Source organism: Thamnophis sirtalis, unplaced genomic scaffold (genome assembly GCF_051295495.1).
Source record: "Thamnophis sirtalis isolate CommonGarterSnake01/CBP01778 unplaced genomic scaffold, rThaSir2_p1.2 scaffold_2, whole genome shotgun sequence".
Lineage (NCBI taxonomy): Eukaryota > Metazoa > Chordata > Lepidosauria > Squamata > Natricidae > Thamnophis > Thamnophis sirtalis.
This window is the reverse complement of record NW_028261382.1, coordinates 34,534,781-34,561,498: the sequence shown is the minus strand read 5'-3', so window position 1 is coordinate 34,561,498 and position 26,718 is coordinate 34,534,781. Positions and strand designations below refer to the sequence as shown.

General features: G+C 45.4%; 1 protein-coding gene across 3 annotated transcripts in view; it reads right to left on the bottom strand.

Moving 5' to 3' along the window:
- Positions 1-11,773: 11,773 nt before the first annotated feature.
- The window catches only part of MVB12B (multivesicular body subunit 12B), a 51,939-nt gene continuing 36,994 nt past the window's right edge, over positions 11,774-26,718 (bottom strand). For all 3 annotated transcript variants that reach the window (XM_087704735.1, XM_087704734.1, XM_087704736.1), the window contains exons 8-10: positions 19,891-19,946; positions 18,436-18,495; positions 11,774-14,480 (exon numbers count right to left, since the gene is read on the bottom strand). In XM_087704735.1, coding sequence (XP_087560861.1) covers positions 14,406-14,480; positions 18,436-18,495; positions 19,891-19,946 — 191 coding nt within the window. In that variant the 3' untranslated portion in view covers positions 11,774-14,405. The remainder of the gene's footprint in view (positions 14,481-18,435; positions 18,496-19,890; positions 19,947-26,718) is intronic.

Below are 26,718 nucleotides of genomic sequence, written 5' to 3'. Positions count from 1 at the left end.
GGGTCCTCCTTTTTTTAATAGGAGGCGGGTGGTTTATTCATTTGTTTTTCTTGGGTCAGGGGAGATCATCAATGCTCCTTGTAAAGGGAAGGGAGGGTATTTACAAAAAAAGGGGGAGATGTTTGTTTACTTGTTGGGTGGATGCATAAATCCCAGGGTTACTTTCCGAGCTGACAATCTTTTGTTTTGCAAAGATGCATCATTCAAGATACATATTTCTACTTTCCAATTACTCTTTTTATAAAATGAGAAGCAAGCTGTAGGTATATTGACTAATCCTCCCTCCCCCTTCTCCCTTTCCTTTCCCTCCCTCCCTTTCATTTATTCTCTCACCATCCCTTCCCCTTCCTTCCTTCCTCCTCCCTTTTCCTTTCCCTCCTTCCCACCTATTTATTCTCACACCTTTCCTTTCCCTTCCTTCCTTCCCTTTCCCTTCTCCCTCCCTTCCTTTCTTCCTCCAACCTTATCCCTCTCTCCCTCCTTCCGGCCAGTTTTTATCCCCCAAAACAAAACCTTACTGTCTGTTCTCTCCTGCTCCTAAAAAACAGTAAGACTAACTGCTCTTGGGTGTGGTTTACTGAATTATGGAATAATTAGCACCCCATTGAATCGGGAGCTTCATTTACGACATTCCTGGTTGAAGGCTCTGGTGACTATTGGCTGCCCAAGCACAGAAGACCAGCAAGGAAAGCTTTCCATATCAGTGAAAGAATAATCAAATAAGGAAAGAGGAGGAGGGTGAAGAATTGAGGGACCAACAGCGCAAAAGGATTAAAAGGACGAGATTTTTTTAAAAAAGCAACTTGAAGGAGAGAAAGGAGTGAAGGCGAATAGGCACACAGGGTCTTTGTGGAAAGGCAGAGAATGGAAGAGAACTGAGAAGGGGAGAGATAATTAGGACACAAAGTCTGAAGCAATCTTGGAAAGGACCAGGGATCTTTGATCTTTATACAGAACTTTTTCTGCCCCTTAAGGTATTTGGGGAGGGGGAGAACCAACTTCATGAAAAGAAAAGTGGCAGGGGTTGAGGGGTGGAAGCGAGGACCATTCCCCTCCTGAAAAATCAAGTCACACCTAATTCCGCCTTAGCCTCATTGTCTTAACTGGCTGCATAATCAGCCAATTCAGAGATCGGGCCAAAATGCTTAAAACCCAATCATTAAATCCGCAATTTGCAAAGTTGGGGCACCAACAGCTTTGGGAGGAATTTTACGGCTTGTTCCCTGACATGAATTATATTGTAGATTGTGTCTCTCGGATTCTGAACCAAGTCTTGGATATAAAGCGAAAAAAAACTAGGCTTAAAAGTCGATATCCTAACCTTTTTATTTGGCTAGAATTGTGCCACCTTCCTCGCTCAGAGTGTCCTATATCATCATTTCCCCCCCCCCCCCCAAAAAAACCCTGGTTGGTAGAATCCCTCTTTATTATTATTATTTTGTAGTATCTAAATTCCTCTCCCAATTAATCCAAAGAATATGCTCCCCCCCCACTCGTTACAATCTTGAGGATCTCTGGATCCTTTTAAAAAGGTGAGAAGCAAATAAAACCATAAAAACCTTTAATCTCTTGTGATTTATTTCAAATAGTTTCTGTTTAAGAGTCAGGAACCCTGAAAAAAAAAAAGCTATTTTCCTCCAGGGTAACACCTGCATTAACTTTCAGTGTCGTAACAAGTTTGTGGGAATCCTGAAGTGAACAGAAATATCGTCTTCCCCAACAAAACAAAACCACCACATAAACATAAAACACACAAAAAGGCTTGTTTTCCTTCCTCCCTGCCCAGGATAACCATGGCTTATTAGATGGTGGTAAATATAAATAAATATACATATTTATTTTGCTGAAATAAATCAGCTGCAGCTCCCTGGCTGTGCTGGAAAACCTCAAACTACTGGGGAAACCTCAAACTTTGGCCAAGAACTTAGTAATATACATTTCTTCTTTCCTTTTTTTTCCCCTTCCTTTTTTCTTTGTTTCTTCTTTCTTTTTTCTTCCTTCCTTTTCTTCTTTTTCTTCCTTCCTTTTCTTCCTTCCTTCTTCTTTCCTTTTCTTTTTTCTTCCTTCCTTTTTTCTTTGTTTCTTCTTTCTTTTTTCTTCCTTCCTTTTCTTCTTTCTTTTTTCTTCCTTCCTTCTTCTTTCCTTTTCTTTTTTCTTCCTTTTTCTTTCTTTCCTTCCTTCCTTCCTTCCATTCCCCCCCCCCCTCTCACACACATACATCTTACCCAAAAATTCTAGGATCCTTTCTTGGGTGCTCAACCCCCCCATCCCGCTTTTTTTGAGGGGGGGATATAGCAAACCTTCCATTGCACAAACCATTCTGGTTAAATGAACTCCTCCTTCCAAAGTTGCAAACAGGACAGAAGGCAGAATTGTCTTTGCAATCAATTGTTGGGAGAGTTTATTTTCTTTTGGCTCATTTCAGTAACTCGAAGGCCTCTCTTGTTGAATTTAAGATTAACAGAGTCAGAAGGGACCTTACAGGTCATCTAGTCCAACCCCCTGCCCAAGCAGGAGACCCTACATCGGCCTCTACTTAGGATCGAACTCACAACCTGCTGATTGTGAGGCGAGAGCTATCTCACTCATCCCAGCCTTAAATTATTTGCTTCTGCCATTTGGAAGCAGTGCGGGGGAGGATTCCCACCACCTCTCACAGAAGTTCCTCCTGGATTACTATCGGAGGGGTCTGCAGTTGTTAAATATCTTATTTTCTTAAGAGAACTATACTAGATCAGATGCTTTTCTCTCTCGCCAGATGCGATCAGCTTTTTCACTTGCCCCCTTGAGATTCTCTCTCCCCCCCTTCTGAAGAAACCCATCATGTAAATTAAAAAAGAGGGAGGGGGGAAACCCTCACCACCACCGAACTCCTCCAGACTGTAATTCAAATGTCAAGATGGATTATGTTAGCTGTAACTTCTGTAGAGTTGACACCGGCTTGTCATTTCCCCGAGAAGGATGGGAACTTCAAAACAAGCCGTGTTTCTGCCTTGTAGTATGTCATGCCGTGTATTAAGACAACATGCAGAATTGTCAGCAGGTAAATGCGCTGAAGGTAGCACCGCTTAAACCGTATCTCCCTTGTTTTTCTTCTCTTGGTAAGCCTCCAAGAGGGATGATTCCGTTCCTGAATCTATCCTCTGGTTTTGGGGTGGGGCCATATTTTTAAAAAAGGAAATTTGAGAATTTGAGAATTTTGAGAATTTTATTAGAATTTGTAGGCCGCCCTTTTCCCTGAGGGGACTCAGGGCGGCTCACACAAAAACTGGGAAAGGGGAATACAGACATTAGGACAAAACATGTAATAAAATAGCAAGCAACAAACACTCATCATTCGGGCGGGGTAACTATCCTATCCCCAGGCCTGACGGGCGAGCCAGTTCTTCAAGGCTATGCGGAAGGCCTGGACGGTGGAGAGGGTACGAATCTCCACGGGGAGCTCGTTCCAAAGGGTCGGGGCTACTGCTGAGAAGGCCCTCCTCCTTGTAGTTGCCAGCCGACACTGGCTGGCCGATGGAATACGGAGGAGGCCTAATCTATGAGATCTTATCGGTCGTAGGGATGTAATTGGCAGAAGGCGGTCTCTCAAGTATCCAGATCCACTGCCATGTAGGGCTTTATGGGTGATTAATAGCACCTTGAAGCGCATCCGGAGATCAACAGGTAGCCAGCGCAGCTCGCGGAGGATAGGTGTTATGCGGGTGAATCGGGGTGCACCCGCAATCACTCGCGCGGCTGCATTCTGCACTAGCTGAAGTCGCCGGATGCTCCTCAAGGGCAGCCCCATGTAGAGCACATTGCAGTATTCCAGCCTAGAGGTCACAAGGGCCCGAGTGACTGTTGTGAGAGCCTCCCGATTCAGGTAGGGTCGCAACTGGCGCACCAGGCGAACCTGGGCGAATGCCCCCCTGGTCACAGCCGTTAAGTGGTGGTCAAATGACAGCTGTGGATCCAGGAGGACTCCCAAGTTGCGAACCCTCTCTGAGGGGTATAAAATTTGACCCCCCAGCCTGAGTGGTGGAATAATAACCAAATCTTTGGGAGGGAAACACAACAGCCACTCGGTCTTTTCTGGGTTGAGCACAAGCTTGTTCACCCTCATCAAGTCCATAACGGCCTCAAGACCCCGGCTCATCACGTCAACCGCTTCATTGATTTGGCACGGGGCGGACAGATACAATTGAGTATCGTCCGCATATTGATGGTATCTAATCCCGTGCCTGCGGATGATCTCTCCCAGCGGTTTCATGTAGATGTTGAATAGTAGGGGGGATAAGACCGAACCCTGAGGCACCCCATAATTTAGGGGCCTAGGGGACGATCTCTGCCCCCCCACTAACACCGACTGCGACCTGTCCGAGAGGTAGGAGAACCACCGTAACACGGTGCCTCCCACTCCCACCTCCCGCAGTCGTCGCAGAAGGATACCATGGTCGATGGTATCGAAAGCCGCTGAGAGGTCAAGGAGGACCAGGATGGAGGAACGTCCTTCATCTCTGGCTCTCCAGAGATCATCCATCAATGCGACCAAAGCGGTTTCTGTGCTGTAACCGGGCCTGAAGCCTGACTGGAAGGGGTCTAGATAGTCTGCTTCCTCCAAGGACCGTTGGAGCTGGAAGGCCACCACCTTCTCAACAACCTTCCCCAGGAAGGGAAGGTTGGAGACTGGACGATAGCTATTAAGAACAGCTGGATCCAAGGATGGTTTCTTCAGGAGGGGTCTCACCACCGCCGCTTTCAGTGCGGCGGGGAAGTTCCCCTCCCGAAGGGAGGCGGTCACAACCGCCTGGATCCAGCCTCGTGTCACCTCACTGCAGTTAGTAACCAGCCATGAGGGACACGGATCCAGAACGCAGGTGGAAGTACTTACAGCTCTCATGGCCTTGTCCACATCCCCGGGGGTAACGTCTTGAAACTCAACCCAGAGCTGTTCTACTTGGTCCCCCTGCGCCTCGGCTGGAACTGCGGGGGTGGAGTCCAAGTCCGACCGAAACCGAGCAATTTTGTCCGCTAAGAATTGGGCATATTCTTCAGCTCTGCCCTGCAAGGGTTCCCCCGCCTCCCTTTTGTTCAATAGGGAGCGGGTTATCCTAAACAGGGCGGCTGGGCGAGACTCAGCGGATGCTACCAGGGTGGCTATGTGCGATCTTTTTGCTGCCCTAAGTGCCCTGGTGTATTCCCTGGTGCAGGTGGTTACCATTGCCCGGTTCGATTCGGACTTATCGGACCTCCAACGGTGCTCTAGGCATCTCCTCCGGCGCTTCATCTCCCGGAGTTCCTCGGTGAACCAAGGGGGTCTCCGGGATCCGCCGCCTCGGAGGAGCCGCAGTGGCGCAATCCGGTCGAGGGCCTCCGACGCTGCCGAGTGCCACGCAGCAGCCAGAGTCTCCACCGGATTGTGGGCGAAAGAGTCAGGGATAACCCCAAGCTCTGTCTGGAACCTTACTGGCTCCATAAGACGCCTGGGGCGGAACCACCTGGTCGGTTCCTCCTCCCTACAGTGGGGGTTTGGCCTCCGGAAGTCGAGCCTCAGTAGGCAATGGTCTGACCACGACAGGGGTATGATGTCACTCCCCCTCAGACCAAGATCACAAATCCACTGCTCCGAGAGAAATACGAGGTCAAGCATGTGTCCCGCTGAATGGGTTGGGCCCCGAATTACTTGGGTCAAGCCCATGGCTGTCATGGAAGCCATGAACTCCTGCGCCCCATCAGAGTTTTCACCGAGCGACGGCAAATTAAAGTCCCCCAGGACCATCAACCTAGGGAACTCAATTGCCAGCTCGGCTACCGACTCGAGGAGCGAGGGGAGGGCTGCTGCAACGCTGTTGGGAGGCAGGTACGTTAGCAGCAGACCCACTTGACCCTTGAGGTCCAACTTTAACAGCAAAGACTCACACCCGACAATCTCCGGAGCAGGGACCCTACGAGGAACTAACGACTCTCGGATAACAGCGGCCACACCCCCACCCCTTCCCTGGGCTCTCGGCTGATGCAGCACCTGAAATCCTTCTGGGCACAGGTCTACAAGGGGGACTCCTCCCTCTGGGCCCAGCCAGGTTTCAGTAATACATGCCAGGTCTGCCCTCTCGTCTAAAATTAAGTCCCGGACGAGAGGAGCTTTATGTACAACAGACCTGGCATTTAGCGACAACAGCCTGAGACCAGGGTCCTGACTACTTGCGCCATCTGGTCTTGGAGTGGGACTCCTAGGGCCGGAAGGAGGGATCTCTGTAATGTAGCGAACCCTCCTTCCCCGGTAATGGCCTGCCCTAAAGTCCCCGCCGTATCTGCCCCTCCCTGTTACGACCGCAATACCCCGACCCTCTCCCGTGTCTCTGGTCCCCTCAACCACCCCCGTGGCCCCCGCAACTCCCGGCAGGTCCTCCGAATCACGCATACTCATACACTCCCCCAAACAGTCCCCACGTAAGAAGTTAAAAACACAAAATTACAACAATATGATCATAAAAAGTGGGACATTCATCCATCTCAAGCGTACCTCAAGCATAGCCCATACAAAGACGGAAGAAAAAGGTGAAAGAAAAGAAAGAAATTATAAATTGCGCAAAAAAAATTGATTGGTTTAAAGTGCGAATAGTTCTGGGAAGGTCCAAAAAAAGTCCAAGATGGTTAAGGCAAGGAGAGGGCCTTCTATGTACTGTAAGTACCCCCGCTCGGCCAGTAGTGGCGCTATCTGTGGCCGCAGGTCCAAGGCGGCATCAGGCAACAATGGCCGTGGCAGATGAAAGTGTAGATAAAAGAGCAGATGAAGATATACTCCAAAAGGTCCAAAAGCCGCATTCCAAGAGGAGTCTAGTCCCACCCAGCAAAAGGCCCTGCAATGGCAATGGCAACGGCCCAGTGGGGGGGAGAATGCACCAACAGGGGAGGCCAAGCCGAGGGGAGAGGAAGGGGGATGCAGTAGCAGCAGATGAAGACAGCCTCCCATTCTCTCCCAGTGCTGTTCCAGGCTAACCGCCTTCTCCCTGGGGCAATGAATAGTCCAATGCAAGTCCACAGCAACCAAACACACAGACGAGAAAGAAAGTAGCATAAAGGGGGGGGAGAGATTTTTCTCAGCCAGCAAGTGGAGGAGAGTCAAGGCTCTCTCAGGTCAGCCGGGTCACAACGAACCTCCAACGATGGTTATCCAACGCCTCTAACCGAGTTGGATCGCGATGCCTTCCAAGCGGCACCCGGGCGGTGTCTTTAGAGGCCGCTCTGAATCAGCTGGGCCGCGGCGTCTTCCGGGCGTCCCCGAACGGCGTCAGCGTCTTTCGCAAAAGGCAGCCTCGGGGAGCAAAATCTCTCCACTCCGCTGCCAGCACCAAACTCTCCGTAAGATCGCTCTTGCCCTGATCTCTCTTCAGCCTCCGAACGGCAACCGGGCGGTGTCTCTGAGCGCCTCACTGATCAGCTGAGCCGCGGCGTCTTCCGGGCACCTCCGAGCGGCGTCGGCGTTTTTTGTAAAAGGCAGCCTTGGAGAGCAAAATCTCTCCAGTCCACTGCCAACACCAGACCCTCCGAGAAATCGCTCGCGCCCTGGTCTCTCTCATGCTCGATTTCTAGGAGCAATTTCTCCTTCTTTTGGCTATTTTTCCAGTGTGGACGCCGGAGCGAAGAGCCCGGCAGCCATGTTCCTTCGCACATGCGCAAATTAAAATTAGAAATAAGAGAAACCCATCATGTACTGATGATGTTACATAGTTCGGTAATGAAAAGTCTGCAAGAAAATAACCAAGATTAAAGAGAAGGAAAGAAGGAAGGAAGGAAGGAAGGAAGGAAGGAAGGAAGGAAGGAAGGAAGGAAGGAAGGAAGGATGGATTACTGATGATGTTACCTAGTTTGGTAATGAAAGCAAGAAAACAACCTAGTACAGATAGCACAAAGTATCTCCCCCCCCCTCCTCCTTCTCTATGCCATACATCCTTCTAGCACTGATGATGCTACCTAGTCAGGCCTTGAAAAGTCTGCCAAAAAACAAGCTCAGAGAGCACCGAGGACCCCACCTTTCATCCCTGAGCTACAAATATTCTCCTTTCTCTGTTGCAACTTAGATCCTTTCATGTAAGCTTTAATTGCTCCATCAAATATTTCCATCTTTGTCTGCCCTTTTTTGCTTAAAGTTTGTGGGGGCAATTAAACAAGCTTATTTGGAAGGTAAGCACCTGTCTTTTTCAAAGAAGAAATATGTATGCCTCTAAGACCAAGCTCCGAATTGCAAAATGCATATACAGTATACCTGGCACAATTTGAAGGACACCCCTGTTTTTATGCATCTGTTGATCTAGTCACTGCCAAGTCCCACAATACTTGCACGCATAGAAGCTTCCTCCCTCCCTCCCCCAGGAGAAGTGCGGTTCCTTTGGAGGTTACAAACAGACAGAGTGTCTCAACCACCGGGACTAATCTCCTTAAATTGGGAGGAGGAGGAACAAGATTATGGGTGGTGATGGAAAAAAAGCAAGGGAGAAATTCTCCAGGTAGAAGAGCTAGTTTTCCAAACAGAGGTATGGACCGCTGTGTATACATTTTGCCATCAGCTCCCAAAAAGTAGGAACTGAAGGACATACCAGTAGTTGGAAGATGCTCGTGATATGGCCACCAAGGGAAATGGAGGATATAGATGGGAGAACCTCAGCTCAATAAGCAGCCACCAAAAAGAATGAGTCAGTCTCTAGTTATGGTGTATGTCACTCAGAGTCACTTGCTTGTGGGATGGGTAGCTATATAAATTAGGTGGATACATGGCTGGCTGAATGGCTGTATGGATGGTTAGATAGATAGATAGATAGATAGATAGATAGATAGATAGATAGATAGATAGATAGATAGATAGATAGATAGATAGATAGATAGATATAGATAGATATAAAGATAGAGATAGATAAATAGAAAGAGATTAGATGATAGATAGATAGATAGATAGATAGATAGATAGATAGATAGATAGATATAGATAGGGTTGGAAGGAAGGTAGATAGATAGATAGATATAGAGATAGATATAGATAGAGAGATAGAAAGAGATTAGATGATAGATAGATATAGATTAGATGATAGATAGATAGATAGATATAGATAGATAGATAGAGTTGGAAGGAAGGTAGGTAGGTAGGTAGGTAGGTAGGTAGGTAGATAGATAGATAGACAGACAGACAGACAGACAGAGACAGATAAGTAGGTAGATATAGAATATAGATTAGAGACAGAGAAGATACGTTAGAGGTAGGTAGATAGGTAGGTAGAGAAGATACATTAGAGATAGAGGAATACATAGTCTTTTAAAAAGATGGATGGATAGAATTTGAGATGTATGGAGGTATGGATGATAGACAGACAAACACAGACAGATCCTTATGGATGGATGGATGGATGGATGGAGAGAAAAAGGAAGGAAAGAAGGAAGGAAGGAAGATTCAAGAACTATATTGTTGGCTTGGAAGGTGTCTCAGGATTTTCAGACACATCCAGAGAAGCATCAAAGTCCTACAATGTGTAATATTTTCACTGACATTTTCAACATGCTCGTCTTTCCTAATGAAATGGAAGCAAAAAGCCTTCAAATAAAAGAATAAAAGGAACTGGTTAAAAATTTTTTATTCAACAAATTATATTAAGAATACAGACTAAACTCTCAAGACGGGAGCTTCCCTTTGTAAAACACAAAGTAGGCCATCTAAAATAAATATGAAAGGGTAATTTTAATAGAATTAATGAGCACATTTAATCCACTTTCTATGTCCCACCACGAAGAAAATGCATAGCATCTTTTAAGAAAAAGAATATTACATTCATACCTACACACGCACAGAGTTTTTTTTTTTAAATGCCCAGCTGCTTAACAAACACTCTTGTTTTTGGAGCAAATAGCTCAGAAAGGGATGTTGTATTCCACGCGTTTCATCTGATGTTGTATTAGTCTCATTGTATTTCCTTAAAAGGCAAAACCTACAGCCTTTAGCCTAAACAACCAACTCTTTCAAAATATAGTTTCACACAACAAATATTTAATGCACTTTACACACACACACACACACAAATACACCACAAATGTAACCTATTTTGAACCAACCAGCTGGCTTAAATTTGTCGGTGTGTGTGTGTGTGTTGTGACCATTAACCACTCTCTTAAAACACTCGTTTAAGGGAGTCTCACGGATTTCCCCAATCGTTAACACTGTTTTTGTTCTGGTTTTTTTTGGGGGGGGGAAGGGACAGAAAATAAGACACCCACGTTTCATTTGTGCAACGCAGACTCCCAACAGTGTGTGTGTGTTTGTGTGTGCGTGTTCACACAAATATTCCATCTGTGTGAATATAAAACCCAGACAAAAGCTGCACAAATGGACAATCAGGTTTCCAAGGAAAGATCTCTGTCTCCCCTCAGTGGTGATGAATGGAATAACACAGTTATACAAGTTGCATCCATTGATAACGATGGGATTGTGTGGAGGAGTCAACAAAAGAAATCCCTACGCCTGCAACTGTTACCTGTGATGCACAACTGCTCTGTCATGGACAAAGTCTATGCCAGGAAAGATTACCCTGCTTGAAAGGAAAGCTCTTCAGTGTTGGGTTGTCAAAACAACACCACACCACCAGCCTCTATTAGGAAGGAGAAGTGAATCTGTTTCTTGCCACTCATTGATGGCCTTCAAACTCTTCATGAGCCATCAACTCTTGCCAACTGCTAAGGAAGGACAAGGAGAGCTGGTCCAACAGAGACTAACATGGAAAGTCAACAAAATCCATCAAAGATGCTGTTAAGAGCAACAGAAACTCCCGATGACTGTTGATGTTAAAAGACCAACATTGGGGGAATTAAAAAGAGAGATTCATTTACATGTAATTTTTCCAGTGCGAAGAGAAGGAGGATGAGTTCTCTAATCCCCCTTTTTCCCTCTGGACTCAGAATCAAATTCGGCCTAGTTAACTGGACACCTACCAATTCTGCTTCCTGCCTTCCACCATTTCTGACTGTGAGCAGGAGCAAGGATGCTGTGTAAAAACTTCGCCTTCCTTTCATAGGGTGGAGGTAGGGGAACAAAAGCCTTTCTTTTGAAGCTGCTTTCACTTGTCTGAGGCTACCAATCTCTCCTGGGAATGAGAGGCTCGTATCTGCATTATCTAGAGAGAAATATATGGGAAAGGGGTGGGTACAACGTAAAATTCTACAGACTGGCATTATACGCATACATCCCAAATACAGAAATAAACACTGATCTGTCAGTATGGTTGGGAGGCTGAATACCATGTTAAAAATGGCTGGTGTTATAGAAGAACATGCGCTTCATGATAACGCCAGGAGAATAGCCATATATTTATATTTTTAAAGAGGATGCAGTGATAATAACCCTGGTAGTAAGCATTCCTCTGTAAAAAAGAAAGAAGAAACAGCTAAATTGCATTATATCCATCGGATGAGTAGGGGAGGAGAAGCAGCCATCCCAAGAATGGTTGGATGGAAGTGGACAGGAATGTTAGAACTTCATCAGAACTTGACAGAAGATGCTTTGTTTGTCTTCTCACCAGATTAAGGGGAGGGAGGGAGGGAGGGAGGGAGGGAGGAAATAATTCAAACCCTGCACCAGAATATTGAAAGGTACCAATTGCAAACAAGGACTCCCTTCTGCCTGAGGGGCAATTCTGGTGCAATTGTAACCTTGAGTTAAAAGCTGCTTCGTTGGTTCTTCAGAGCATTGCAAAATAGAAGGTGCCATTTTGGTTCCTTTTACGTCCTGGTGCATTGGTTGGGTTAATTCCCCCCCCCCTTACAGGAAGCAATTTTCCTCTTGGGGAATCCATGCAATGGGCTGATGGTGACTTCCTCCCCTTTCTACCTTTTCTAAGCACGCAGGGCATTGCTTTGAATCCAAAGTCAGAGAGAGGATGAATTCAGATTTGTTTCAATTTGCCCAGCGGTATTTCTCCAAAATTGGAAGCAAGGAAATCTCTTTGCTACCTTATGGCCTCCTCCTTATGGAAGGAAACCATCTAGCGAGACAGAATAATTCAGCCAAAATGAACTAGGCCAAGATCCCTTCTTCACACATCTGTTGAGAAGACGTGATGCAAAGGTGGGACTTCTGCATTGCTCCGAACACAGGTTCTTGCTGGGAACTCCTTCCCAAGTTTTGAAGGCCACAGAAGGAAGCAGAAATTAAGAAGTTCTGCTTGAGGGGATTAAAAAAAAAACCTATGTAGGACTGAAGTGCTTCCACACACCTTCTAGGATCCAAAGATGAGAAGACATTTTAACAATCTAGATTATAAAATAAATAAGAATGGCTTTCCAAACCAATTTCATTTTGCCTGACTTTTCAAATTTGGTCACATTCCTCAACCAGATTCAATTCACATTCTCCGGTCATCAAATTTAGCTGTCTTTCCACTCTGTTAACCGGAAAATACTTTTAAACTCTGTTTTAATCTCAGATCTCTTTTTCTTGAGATGGTTTCCTAATGCCTCACTTCAAGACTTAATCGAGATCAAATCACAGCCTCAGTTTTACCTTATCGGTTTCCAAAATACCTCCAGGAACTGCTTAAAACATTAGTCTTCACTGCTGGGACCTCTTACCTATTTAATGCCTTCATGGATTTCCTCTGGGGCAGAGAAAGGCAGTTTGGTGGTTGGCAACGGACTGTAAGAACTGAAAAAGCTTTGGCAAAACCAAAAAAAGATGGTACAGAAATCAAGGCATAAATTGCGAAGAGAAAGGTAGAAAGGTTGGACGGCTGCAGTTCCAATTTCCCAGAAACCTAGGTTAGCTTTTTCTTGAAAAATGCAATTGATACAACTTCCGGAAGAAGGATTGGGAAGGCATATGCATTTTATGCAGTGCATCTACCCCTCTTTGCTATGATCAAAATACTCCAGAATAAGTGAAACTAACCCCGGGAGCAGTTGGGGGTCCATAACCAGGGCAATTCCATCTTTAATACCATTAGAGAATTAGTATTTATTTACATGTGACATGCTGGAAGCTTTTCCACCTGTGGTTGCTGTTTTTTAATCGAAGAAATCATTGAAAAGGGGAAGAAAGGATCTGTTCTCTCTCTTTTTTTGTCTGTGTAACATAGCATTTGTTCTCTGGCACCAAAATCACACACAGAAAAAAAAGCGCAGCACGGACGTTCACACAGTTTTCCCCAAATAATTTAAGCATCAGTGGATCAGTTGCATCAGGGTGTATATTTGGAGTTCATGGGGCTGGAACTTAGACTGGCCTCATTATGAATCAATGTCTTGGGTTTCTTTTTCCAACTTCTTCAGAAGAAAACACATTGTGCTCGGTTTCACCTTAAGCATCCCAATTAGACGGACAGGTTGCTGAATTGAAGGATTCAAAGCTTGTGCTTAAAGCCACCGGGAGATTCCTCAGATCTTCCCAGACCAGACTAAACTCTTGTTTTGCAAAAACGATCAGATATAAACCACGTGTTGTTGTTGTTGTTTTCAAGGCTCAGAAATGAAGTTGCCCATTGATGGAAAAGATGGCTTTGATCATCAACCCGGGGAAGAGAATTTCCCCAAAACAGGACGTCCAGTTCAGACAATACATTTTAAGCGGCTTCCAAAACCGCAGAGGATGGCGTGCGTTGCGTAGTAGAAGCAACCCGAAACTCCTTTAGAAACCGGTGCTGAAGAAAAGTGACACCGGTGGTGAGATACAGGATGGATCTTCATAGCTCTGGTCAGCTGAGGAACGCCAGATAAAGCCAGATGACAGCTTTTTTTTAAAAAAAGAAAAAAGATATGCTTCTGGTTTAAGAAAAAGTCGACCAGAGTTTAGTAGAAGACACGTCAGCTGAGTTGGGGCAGCTCTTCGGAGGGAATCAAGGATCAAACCTCACCCACAAAAACCACAATAAATAAACGTGGACAGACAGAAGTCTCCCCCCCCCCCGCCCACGGAAATCTAGGTCTCTTCAGTCCTGAAGGTTGGATGATCCCGGGGGAATCTTTCAGGTTTAGGACTGTTTGTCCAAAGGGACTCAAGGATCTGAGTCAAGATTTGCAAACCAGCAAGGACAAGTCGATGTAAAAAAAAAAAAAAAAGAGAGAGGGAAAGAAATGCTATCCAGTTATTTTGAATTTAGGAAGAGGGAGGGAAGCGATGCAGAGGGGGAAGAATGCAAAAACAAAATCAAGGCTTTGTGTGTCTTTTGCTGGAAGGGCCTCCATTAATACTGCTTGTCAGGGATGGGAAGGGTTGGGTGGAAAGGTTACAAAGCAGGAGGAGGAGGAGGAAAAGGAGGAGGAGGAGGAGGAGGAGGAGGAGGAGGAGGAGGAGGAGGAGGAGGAGGAGGAGGAGGAGGAAGAAAATCCTTTCGCTTCTCAGTAGTACATGTGTGCGTTATACTCCAAGGAGTTGAGAGACTTCAGGAGGGTGGCTACTGCTGGCATCTTGTGGGGCTGGGAGGCAGTCTAGCCGCAGCACTCTGCTCCGTCCGGAAGCTGTAGTCATACTGTAGGAGAAGACAAAAAGCCAGCTGTGAACAATTGGACAGACAAGAAAACCAACCTCTCCACCGTTGAACCCATCAATCCAGAGTTCTCAACTGGTTCGAATAGGTCGACCCGCCCCCCCTCTTCTTTGTGGCAGCCCTTCCAATATCTCAGGCCACAAAGAGGAGGGGATCAACTATTCTCCAGAGCACCCAAAGGCAGGAGAAGAAGCAACAGATGGAAACTAATCAAGGAGAGAAGCAACCTAGAACAAAGGAGGAATTTCCCAATAGTCAGAACAATTAACCAGTGAAATAATTTGCCTCCAGGAGTTATGGATGCTCCATCACTGGAGGTTTTTAAACAAGAGACTGGACAGCCACTCGTCTGGAATGCTATAGGGTCTCCTGCCTGAGCAGGGGGCTGGACTAGAAGACCTCCAAGGTCCCTTCCAACGGTTATTCCATTAAAGTATCCTACTCTGGAATCCTCGTGAAGACCCAGCTGCTTGGAGAAGGTCTGGGAAAGGTAGCAGGAAAGGGAAGAAGAGGACGAGTAGCAGCAAGGGGGAGGGACTCGGTTATAAGGTGATGGGAGTAAAATTGGAAGACCACCGAGCATTAGGGAAGAGCACATCTTGTAAGTCTATCTATGTGGCTACTAAGAGTCAACATTGACTTGATGGTGCACAGTCAATCAATCTAGCAATTTTATCTGGGTAAGCCGGACAATTCCCAGAGAGGTTTCTAATGCTGCGGAAGAACCAAGCTCTGCATTTCAAGGTGGAGGCGGAAGGGCTGAATGTTGTCAGGGAGAAAATCCATCTAGGTGGTTGCTAAGAGTTGGCACCAACTTGATGGCACATGATCACAATAAACCAATAGTCCTATTCCAGCTCAATGGCACATGACCAACCAACCAACCAACCAACCAACCAACCAACCAACCAACCAACCAACCAACCAAAGTCTCCCCTGGGTCATGCCAAGAGAACACCACTTTCACACTTCCCATTAAGGTGAAAAGTGCAGTGTAAAGTGTGCATGGCAATGCTGCCACCTGGTGGTCCAACTGCAGCAGCAGACCGATCAAAAATAACACTCCTGCATAGGACAAACAAGCATAGGAGATCATGCAATAAATACATTTTAATGTCTCAGAATGATCAGCCCAAAAGGATGAAATGATAGACTGATGTTATCCATGCGCTTGTTCTGTTTCCCTCCTGTAACTTAATACTATGTTAAGCATCAGGGTAGAGTAGAGGGCGTTTAAATTCTGTCTTCTCATTTACTCGGGGGTACCTTAATGCTACCATCGAACCACCAAAGTCCTTAATTATAGAAGGTCTTCCTTGCCTTACTTTCTTTTCCCTTACCCTTCTAATCCTTTTCTTCTCTTTCCTTTCTTTTCCTTTCTCTCTTTTTCCCTCCCTCCCTTTCTTTCTTTCCTTCCTCCCATTTCCTTCCCTCCTTCTTTCTTTCCTTCCTCTTTCTTCCCTCCCTCTCTCTTTTTTTCTTTCATTCCTCCCACTTCCTTCCTTCCCTCTCTCTCTCGTTTCTTTTCTTTCTTTCCTTCCTCTTTCTTTCCTTCCCCTCTTTCTTTCCTTCCTCCCTTTCTTTCTTTTCTTTCTCTTTTTTTCTAAAAGTTTTTTTATTTTCCCTTTTAAATTCATTCTTAGATATATATTCTTATAATTATTTAACATATGTCAATTCATATCATTCTTTCTCTCTTTTCTTTCTCTTTCTCTTTCCTCCCTCCCTCTCCCACCCTCCCTCTTCTTTCTTTCTTTCTTTCTTTCTTTCTCTTTCTTTCTTTCTCTTCCCTTCCTTTCCCCTTCCTTCCTTCCTTCCTTCCTTCCTTCCTTTCTTTCCCTCCCTTCCTCTTCCCTACACCAATATTTTTTCTCTCCTCCCGATGCAATTGTTGATAAGACTACTAGATGGCACTGTGTGATCATAAATGACTGCTGAGGATTTTTATTCTCCCCACCCTCCTTATACTTCAAAAGGAAATTATGACTAATACCTAGTTATCCCTGAAACAAAAGAAAGACAGAGGGCAGCCGAAGAGAAGAGACATGATTTCTTTTTTTTTAAGGCTTCATCCACACATGGGATTGTTTGCTACTAAGTTTATCAAGGAAATAAGAGTCCCTTTGCAAACTGCTTTGCAAAGATCCTGTGCAGGAAGAACCCCAGGGGCTATTCATTTGCAGCCCCTTCTCCCCCAAAATTTAAAACCAGGAGGGACCCAGGAATGTTTCTACAAAATCCTTTGTAAGAGCTTTTAAAAAAAATCAACCCAGCGCCCACGTCTCTGTTAATTTCACGCCAACATCAAGAAGCCCATGGCAAGTGCCCAGAGCGAATGGAAACCCCGCGAGCTATTTTTCAAACACGCCAAGGCATAAAGATGTCAGCTCAAACTGTTTACTAATTAACACTTAAAAAGACACAAATTAGATATGCGCGGGTAAGAGCAATTATAATCAGGACCGATCTCTTCAGTCATTGGGGGGAAAGGGGGGGGAGAGGAAGATAACCCAAACTCTCAACTCAAAAGATATTGAGGGAGAGAGAGAGAGAGAAATCCCTCTGAAATGTTGCCAGTGAGCAAATATATTTCACTTAAAGACCATTATGTAGGACTATGCTCCAGAGGGTTGCCTGCTAAAAAGGAGAAAAGTGGTGGAAGAGGGAAGAGATTTTGGAAATCAACACACAGCATCCCAGAAGATCTGAATCAATTTGCATAGAAGGCAGAATCTTAGGGCTGGAAGGGACCTCAGAGGCCTTCTAGTCCAACCCCCTGCTCAAGCAGGAAGCTCTTTACCATGTCAGACAAATGGCTGTCCAGTCTCCTCTTAAAACCTCCAGTATTGAAGCACCCACAACTTCTGGAGGCAAGGAGTTCCACTGGTTAATTGTTCTCACTGTCAGTAAAGTTCTCCTTCAAATTCTAAGTTGGATCGCTCCAACCAATTCAGGCTCTTTTCTTCTCTGTTTCATCCAAGGTTTTTCTTTCCATGCAAAAGTTGCCAATACTAAGCAGATAAATCCAAACATTTCTCTCCTAAAGAGATGGATTGGTGTGGACAATTTCACAATGAAGGGAAAGCCAAGAACATCCTGATGGTTAAGGATTGGCCAACGGGATGATAGCGAAGGAGAATATTATACTACGTGGCAGTGGGGCTTTTCGAAATGACCATCGGATCATTAGTATTTCTTATACAGTAATACAGTAACACACTCTGATGCTAAGGAGTTCTACTCCCCCTCCCCACCTAAAAAGAACTCTGTTCCAACTGCCAGTTGCCTCACAGTCAGTTACCTCAGTTCAAACTGGCAGACGTTCCACTCCTTCACTCAGGAGGGATCTGGGGCTCCTTACAGTACTAAACGTCGGTACCTCGTCAAAATGTCACCTGTGGAACCGCTTCTGGACTCAAGGTGGCGGGAGCGATATACCCTTATGAGTTTCAATCACCGATCACCACTGAGCCAACAGATTGAACCGGATTTCTCCTGCATTGCCCGATCACATAGTTTTGTCATGAAGCATGGGTATCCAGCTAGTTCATTATATAATTCTAAGTCTTTGGTTATGATTGGGATGGTTAAATTTCTTAAAGGAATTCGGCTTTAGGCTGTGGGTTTAAAGGAAGTGTGAACTCCTCACTATCATAACGATCGTAAGGATTGACAAAATCCCCTGTAGTCAATTGTAAAAGCCTTGCTTGAAAGCATCTGGCATCTGTGGAGGATACCTTGCACACTATCGGGCATCTGCCTATCCCAGGTCCTTGGGAAAGGATTCAATAGGTAGACCAAAATGTCAAATCCAGCCTAAACATTTGACTGATTGTGACGAACCATAATGATAAATGGGAATATATAAGCAGGGTTGATGGCAGAGGGAAATAGAGCATTGGGTGACTAAGGCATGCCAGGGAAAAAACAAACTCACCTCTTTTTCAATTTCAGCCAAAGATTTAATTGTGATTCCCAAGAGGTCAACAGGCTGCATCTAAACAGGGGAAGACAGAAATGTGCCATTCAAAATTTAAGAATTTAATCCAGCCTTTCCTGTCCCTGGTAGGATGTTTGGCTGGATCAGGGGTCGGCAATCTTTAACACTCAAAGAGCCACAAAGGTCCTAACCGGAAGCCCCCCCCTTTCAATTCTGGAGCCGACCAGAAGTCCGGTTCCCCCACCACAGAGTCTCCTCCTAGCTAGGCGTCCTTTTTCCTCTACCTGTCCTAACTGAAAGCCCTATCGATTGTGGAGCCGACCGGGGACAGGGAGCCACAGCAGAGGGATGAAAGAGCCGCATGCGGCTCCAGAGCTGCAGGTTTCCGACCCCTGGGCTGGACTAATGTTCCCATCTTCCCCTCTCCAAGTCAGCAGAGTTATGAGAATGATAGTCCAGTATCAGGAGGCAGTATGGTACCCAATGGAATAGAGATATGGCCCATTGCTTGGAGATAGAAGTGGACTTCAATAAAGAGAAGCAGGCAGGTGAGGGAAGCAAAATATCATCATGCATCTTGTGATAGGTTGGAGCAAGGAGAGGCAACAGGCCAGCATCTCAGCTTGGGAAGTGACTTGGGAAGACAGCTTGGGAAGAAGATTCTCTTGAAGAAGGAGGGGTGGATGAAGATGGTACGGAGTATAAGAGCCGAGGTGGCGCAGTGGTTAAATGCAGCACTGCAGGCCACTTCAGCTGACTGCAGTTCTGCAGTTCGGCTGTTCAAATCTCACCGGCTCAGGGTTGACTCAGCCTTCCATCCTTCCGAGGTGGGTAAAATGAGGACCCGGATTGTTGTTGGGGGCAATACGCTGACTCTGTCAACCGTTTAGAGAGGGCGGAAAGCCCTATGAAGCGGTATATAAGTCTAACTGCTATTGCTATTGCTAATAAAAAGTGACAGCCGAGGAAGGTTGAGCTCACCCATCCAAGGTGCTCAACTGGATGGCTTTCCAAAATTTCAAGATGACATTTTCTGGAGAGCTTTTGGAGGGCGCAAAGGAAGATGGGAGACTTGGAGCAATGGATCATCATTGTGACTGTGGGTTTTGGCATAGTCGGAGTGTGAGGTTCTTCAAGAGCCAAGGTGGCGCAGTGGTTAAATGCAGCACTGCAGGCTACTGCTAGATCAGCAGGTCAGCGGTTCAAATCTCACCGGCTCAGGGTTGACTCAGCCTTCCATCCTTCCGAGGTGGGTAAAATGAGGACCCAGATTGTTGGGGGCAATATGCTGACTCTCTGTAAACCGCTTAGAGAGGCCTGAAAGGCCTATGAAGCGGTATATAAGTCTACTGCTATTGCTATTGCTATTGCAATGGGTTAAGTGCCAGGAGTTGAAGTGTGCAACCCCAGAGGACGATTAGATGGATCAATGGATAAGTACGGAAAACTCACCCCTTCGGAAGCACAGGCAAACTTCTCTGAGATCATAAAAGGCACGCCTTCCATAGCTGCAATAAAAAACACAAAGAACGGAGGTTAAGATTACCGTCTTCCCCTCTCTACAGTCCCCAAAGTAGGGGGCGCTATGGCACAGTGGAGCTTGTCCGTTGGAAAGCTGGCAGTCCATGTTCGAGACCCAGGCCCTGCATAACGGGGTGAGCTCCCATTCCTTGCTCTAGCTCCTGCCCAGTTAGTAGTTCAAAAGCACAAAAATAAGAGAAGAGTAGATTATGGCAGGGAAGCAAGGGTGTTTTGTGTGCCTCTGGCATGCAGCCGTGCTGACCCCATGACCCTGGAAATTGTCTTCAGACAATGATGGCTCCTTCGGCCAAGAAACTGCACCTTAGATTCAGACACAACTGGGCAGGGAAACCTTCATCCACTAAAATAATGAGCTTGGCTGTGAATTGCATGTGAGTATACTCATTAAACCTTTATATGACTTTTCTCCTTCTGCTTCAGCCTTGTTTACCCAACTGGGCTCAAAGGGAGATCAAATGGAGAAAAAGGCCAGGCCACCAAGTCCTAAGTTTGTGCAAGGAACATCTTGATCCTCAAAAACTGAGGAGCCACCAAGATTGGGGAAGAAAACTCGCAGCTGCTGGAAAGCAGTTCAATCTGTCCACATGCTTCAATGCTGCCGTGTGGGCTCCTTGGAGCAAACGAGCTTCCACAGAGCTGTAATTAAGCAGACCTGTAATTAAGGAGATGCCCTTTTCTCAGAATGATTGCACTTAAAAAAGAATATGGCAGAACGGGCACACAATGGAGTCTGTTATTAATGCCAACGAGACGTGAACACGCGGGCTGTGAGATTCAGCCCACCCCCACCCCCCATCTAGGGCTGTCGCTACGAGATTATTTATAAAACCGGTTCGCGGGGAGCATCTGAACGGGTGGGCTAGACTGGCGGGAAGGAAAATCCGGGCAGGGAAGGATGGAGAGATTTAGAGGGACAGAGGTGCCCTCAACCTCAGCAGCCTGTCAAGACGAGTCGTAATCACATTCTGCTCCAAAGTTGGGATTCCAACTGCTTGGTCAAAGATGGGACATGTGTTTTTCTCTTCTGCCCACAGAGGTTTTTTGCGCTCCAGAGGCTTCAGGGAAGCTCCAGGAGCCTCTAAGGGGCGGGGGAGGCTGTTTTAGCCCTCCCCAGGCTCCTATAAAGCCTCTGGAGCCTGGGGAGGGTGAAGAAAGCTTGCAAAAAATGGGGGGTTGCGCCTGTCATGTGTGCTGACGGTTGCGCATTGCATTATGGGTGCAACACGCCCACGCACGACCCCCCCAATAGTGCTCCCCCCACTTTTGGCACGGAAGCCAAGAAAGGTTCGCCATCGCTGGTATAGATGGTTGGAGGAAAGAAACGAAGGTCAATTGAAGAAGTTAATAAGGTTCAAAAGTAAAAGTTAAGGAGGATTATCATGTAGATATGCACTCAAGAGAATTTAAACTTATTAGAGGTAATCACCCAATATATCAGATAGATAAGTAAATAATAGTGAAATAAGAGGCTTAAAAATGGTGAAACTTTAAATGAAATATATTAGAAGGGGAAATAATATAAGAGGAATTGTACCGATTTGAAATTGTTATAAGGAGGAATACGAAGTTCCAATCTATTGTATAAATGTAGTCTATGTCTAAGTTTTTTCTTTGCATTTTGTGTGTTTGTGTGTGTATACATACATACATACATACATACATACATACACACACACACACACACACACACATACATATATGGCTTTGTGTGTGTGTGTGTGTGTGTGTTTGTGTTTTTCAGCATAACTCTGGAACGCCTCGAGCAATTTCAACCAAACTTGGTACACAGATGACTTACTTTCTGGAAACAAATACTGAAAACAACGTTGGAAATCCCAAAGGATCAGGTGAGGAACAGATCCTCCAGAAGAAGATCTGGCAATCTGGTTGCTAAGAGCCCATAATCAACTTTCTACCCAAGAAGCCCATATAATACCTAAAGAAATCCATACACCTAGGTGGAAGTAGGAGAAGGTCAACCAGCAGCAGCAGCAGCAGCAGCAACAACAACAGCAACAACTCAGTGATGACTACACCTGAAGGACCAGGTGAAGGCAGACCATCATGGAGAAAAATCCATCTATAGGTGGTTGCTAAGGCTCAATACCGACTTGACGGTACCTAATCAATCAATCAGGTGGTGTAAACCCAGATTTTCTCTTCCCTTGTCAATCTTGACGGTACCTAATCAATCAACCAGGTGGTGTGCACCCAGCTCCCGCCTTCCCCTGTCAATCTTCTTCTGCAAAATAGCACAAGAGATGAACACAAGTGCCACCATCCAGCTCTCTGGGGTATCAAATGCGATTGAACAAGGTCCTAAATTTAACTAACCACAGTGAATTCTCCTCCTCCGAGGTGCCGGCTAAGTAGAAATGAGTTGCACGAGGACCGAGAATTTGAAACGGAGCAGAAAAACATTCTCCCAGCATAATCACTACTTGTTTCTTTGAAGGCAGAAAACAATGGGCGTCAGAAACAAGAGTGGAAATCTAAGTACTAATTGCCGTTATTCTCTTCCTTCACAAAGCATCTCCCGGGGCTTATGGAAACACACCCCATTGTTTTTTCTGGATCATTGAAATATCAGGTGGTGTCTTCCCATCAAGGCTGATAATAGAACCAAGGAATTTTCTGCCGCCAAGATTTGCGCGACATGCTCGAGACAAGTTCTCCTACTGAACAAATGAAGGGAGACAGAGAGGTTTTAAATATGGCTGTCAAGGAGCATTAGGGCTCCTGCCAAGCGCTCGCTGGCGGCTTTGGGGGTGGGTGGGCTGCGAAACCCCTCTCCTGAGCCTCTGGTGAAAGGCTCACCATGGGGCCTCATCCTGATCCAACAGGGCCGGTGCTTCAGAAAAGAGTTGCAAACTTGGCTAACCGTCCCTCATGATGTCAGTCGAAGCCAGGATAGGATAGGATAGAATAAGGAATAGAATCGAATAAGGAATAGAATCGAATAAGGAATAGAATCGAATAAGGAATAGAATCGAATAAGGAATAGAATCGAATAAGGAATAGAATTGAATCGAATAAGGAATAGAATTAAATAAGGAATAGAATCGAATAAGGAATGGAATAGAATAAGGAATGGAATAGAATAAGGAATAGAATAGAATAGAATAGAATAAGGAATAGAATAGAATAAGGAATAGAATAGATTAAGGAATAGAATAGAATAACGAATGGAATCGAATAAGGAATAGAATAGAATAAGGAATAGAATAATAGAATAAGGAATAGAATAGAATAGAATAAGGAATAGAATACAATAGCATAGCATAGGTACGAGATAGGAGATGAGAAAGGGGGTCACCACTTCAGAGGAGTCATAGAAAGTCTCTGAAGGTGGACAGGTCCAGAGAGTCCCCTGATCTAGGCTTCTATGCGTGTTGCAGTAACCAACAAGATGTTTCCATGGATCCCACAGAGGTTCTGGAACGGCTCCAGGATCTGTGGGACCATTCCTGATAGTTTAAGGGAGTGGTGCGGTGGCCTAAAGGTGGAGCTCTCGCCTCACAGTCAGGAGGCTGTGAGTTTGATGCTAGGTAGAGGCAGTTATTTCTCTCTCTCTCTCTCGGCACGATGAGAATATATCTGCTGAATAAAACTCTACATTTTATTGTAAGGGAAGGGCATCCGGCCAGTAAAGACTCAGCTCCATTCAGTTGCCCAGACTCCACCCCGTAAGGGATGATGGGAGTCGTTAAAAGAAGGTGAATCCTGGTAGTTTAAGGAAAGGTATGTGAAAGTCTAGAACATTCTATTATTCTATTCTATTCTATGCTATTCTATTCCTTATTCTTTTCTACTCCTTACTCTATTCTAATCAATTCCTTATCCTATTCTATTATATGCTATTCCTCATTCTATTCTATTGCTTATTCTATTCTATTCCTTGTTCTATTCTATTCCTTGTTCTATTCTATTCCTTATTCTATTCTATTCCTCATTCTATTCTATTCCTTATTCTATTCTATTCTATTCTATTCCTTATTCTATTCTATTTCTACATACATTCTATTAGTAGCCACTGATAGCCAGATCCTCCAAAACTCTGTTCTTTTTTGAAGTCTTGGACAGGGATGACCATTGCCATTTCTGATGGCAGCAAATTCCACTTTAACTAAGACCCTCGACGGCAACTACTTCCCAAATGCATTGGACTCCAGACTCCACGATTCTCAGCTTCTGTAAGTTTCCCTTCAACAGGTGTGGAGAAACATGGAAGGGAAGGTTGATCTATTCCCTTCCCCGCCCCCCTTCTGGGTCTCTCCTTCTGTCTCGTTTTCTCTCTCTCTCTGCCGTAAAATACCGTTAGTTTACTAGAAGTTCGGGACACCTAAACAGAAGGTGGCGGGAAAGTAAAAAACGTAGCAAAAGATTTAATCCCCCCCAAGCCTCAGAGAGCTTCTTTGATGGATCGTCGGGAAAGGATGGCAAAGATATAGTGCCGTTTGTTTTGGGGGCTGGCCCTTGCCATCTGCTGTGCGCCAACGGAGATTGCCTTGGCAGCCTGCTCTAACCAGATTAGCCAAAGTCAAGCTGGCCCTGGGAATCTTTAAATCCAGACGGTCATTCTTCAGGACGAGTCCTTGTGTAGATAAACAAGGGGAGGCGAACTGCAAGGAGAAGCTGAAGGAGAGGAACATGTGGCTATCTTAAAGCAAAGGTGGGGAAAGGGGATAAATGAATGCAATGAAGAAGGAAACTCACAGCACAATATATATATACAGTATATTACGAGAGGAGGAATAACAAGAGCACTTTTCTGACTCGATTCTCCTTTTCCTGCCAATCAAAATAGGACACTGTACAACCTCCAAAACAGAGGAGGGCAACGTCTCATTTATTGGTGGTGAAATCTTACTGTTACTTGACTTTAGAGGTAAAACTAAATGGTCATCACCCAGTTCCTTGTTCTAAGACAGGGGCCAGCAACCTGTGGCTCAGGAGCCACAAGCGGCTCTTCCATCCCTCTGCTGCGGCTCCCTGTCATTCAAAACAGGTGTCCCAATGTGCGACACCGGCCGGCATGCAGTTTATTGAGCTTTTCAACCCCAGTAGGCCAACCACAAGAAATGTTTCAGAAGAAAACAGAACGTTTAATTCAACTACATAGGCTAGTTTTGTAGCGGCTCAGGAAATGGTCAGGCACGGGAAGAATTTTGTGGCTCCCGGTGTTTTCTTTTCTGTGGGAAACGGGTTCAAATGACTCTTGGAGTGTTTAAGGTTGCTCACTACTGTTCTAAGACCTTCCTAGTCTTAAAAGCCACCCAAACTCTAACCGAGATGCTTTTAGTTTGCTTCAACATGTCTTCTTAAGCCACATCAGATGGAGAAAGTCCTTCTGAAGGTTTGGCTATGAACCACTGTTTTTAAACAAGGAGCCAGCTTGTTTAAGTTGGCCGAACTGTGTCCATTTTCTTTGTTGTGTAGTTGCTAGAGAGGTTTCTTTTCTCACGGCTTCAGGGGTTCGGGAAGGGATGGGTTGAGATCATATGGGGTGTTGTAGTCTAAATGAAATTCTTTCCCCTGGGAATCAAGGATGTTGGTGCAAGTGTCCACAGGGGCAGAGGCTGAGGTCAACCTACAACTGGACTGCGTGCTGGTTGGATTATGTGACTGAGACTCTGGGAGGGGAAATGATGAAGTTTTACTTTTAATTAAGGAGGGAAACTGGCGCCAAATTAGAGCCGGTTTTCCACCAGGAAGTTGCCAATTTGATATGTCCTAATAAAATGTTATTTGAGGAAGTTTGCCTGCCTTGGAGTTCTTATGGAATGGGACTTATGACTTGGAACCCTGACACAGAGAAAAGAAGAGAAGAGGGATTTGGGGAGAGGAAAGAACTGGAGAGGTGGGGAGAAAAGCAGAGAGAAAAGGAATGGAGGGAGGAAGGGAGAAAGAGAAAGGGAAAGAAAGAAAGGAAAAGAAAGAGGAAGGGAATGGAAGAGAAAGGAAGGAAGGAAGGCAGGGAGGAAGACAGGGAGGATGACAGGGAGAGAAAGAGAAAGAAAGAAGGAAAGAAAGAAAGAGGAAGGGAAAAGAAAGGAAGGAAGGAAGGGAGGGACAGAAAGAAAGAAAGAAAAGAGGAAGGGAAGGGAAAGAAAGAAAGGAAGGAGAGAAAGAAGGAAAGAAAGAAAGAAAGAAAGAGGAAGGGAAGGGAAGAGCAGAAAAAGGAAGCAGGCAGGGAGAGAGAAAGAGAGAAAGAGGAAGGGAAGGGAAGAGATCATAAAAAGAGAAACTGCTGAGAATACACTGGGACAGCAACAGAGTTTCCATGTGGTATGTTTTATTTGCCCACGCAAATTCTTCCAAAACATGATGCCCCCATCAACATAATTGCTAATTAGCTAATAATAGCCAGCAATTTCCATATAGATCAAATGCCCAGCTCTTGTAGCTATTAGGGAAATAGCACTTTATAATTAAGAGCCTCCTCGTTTTCCCCCCCTTCCCAGATGCCAATTAACGATGTAATTATTAGCCCCTTCTTTTGCTGGTGCAAAATTAAGGCTATTCACCCTCTCTGCTGAAAGGGAAAAAGAGGTTGGCTCGGGGTTGGGTGTTTGATTTGGTTTCTGAAACGTTGCTTAACACAGAAATGGTGGCAATAACAGTTCTCTTCAACTGCCGCAGTTCCAAATGAATGCATACATCCCGAGCAATTTACTCCTGATTAATTGAAGAGCTCGGAGATAACATAATAGAACAGCACCCCACTTTTCAACATCA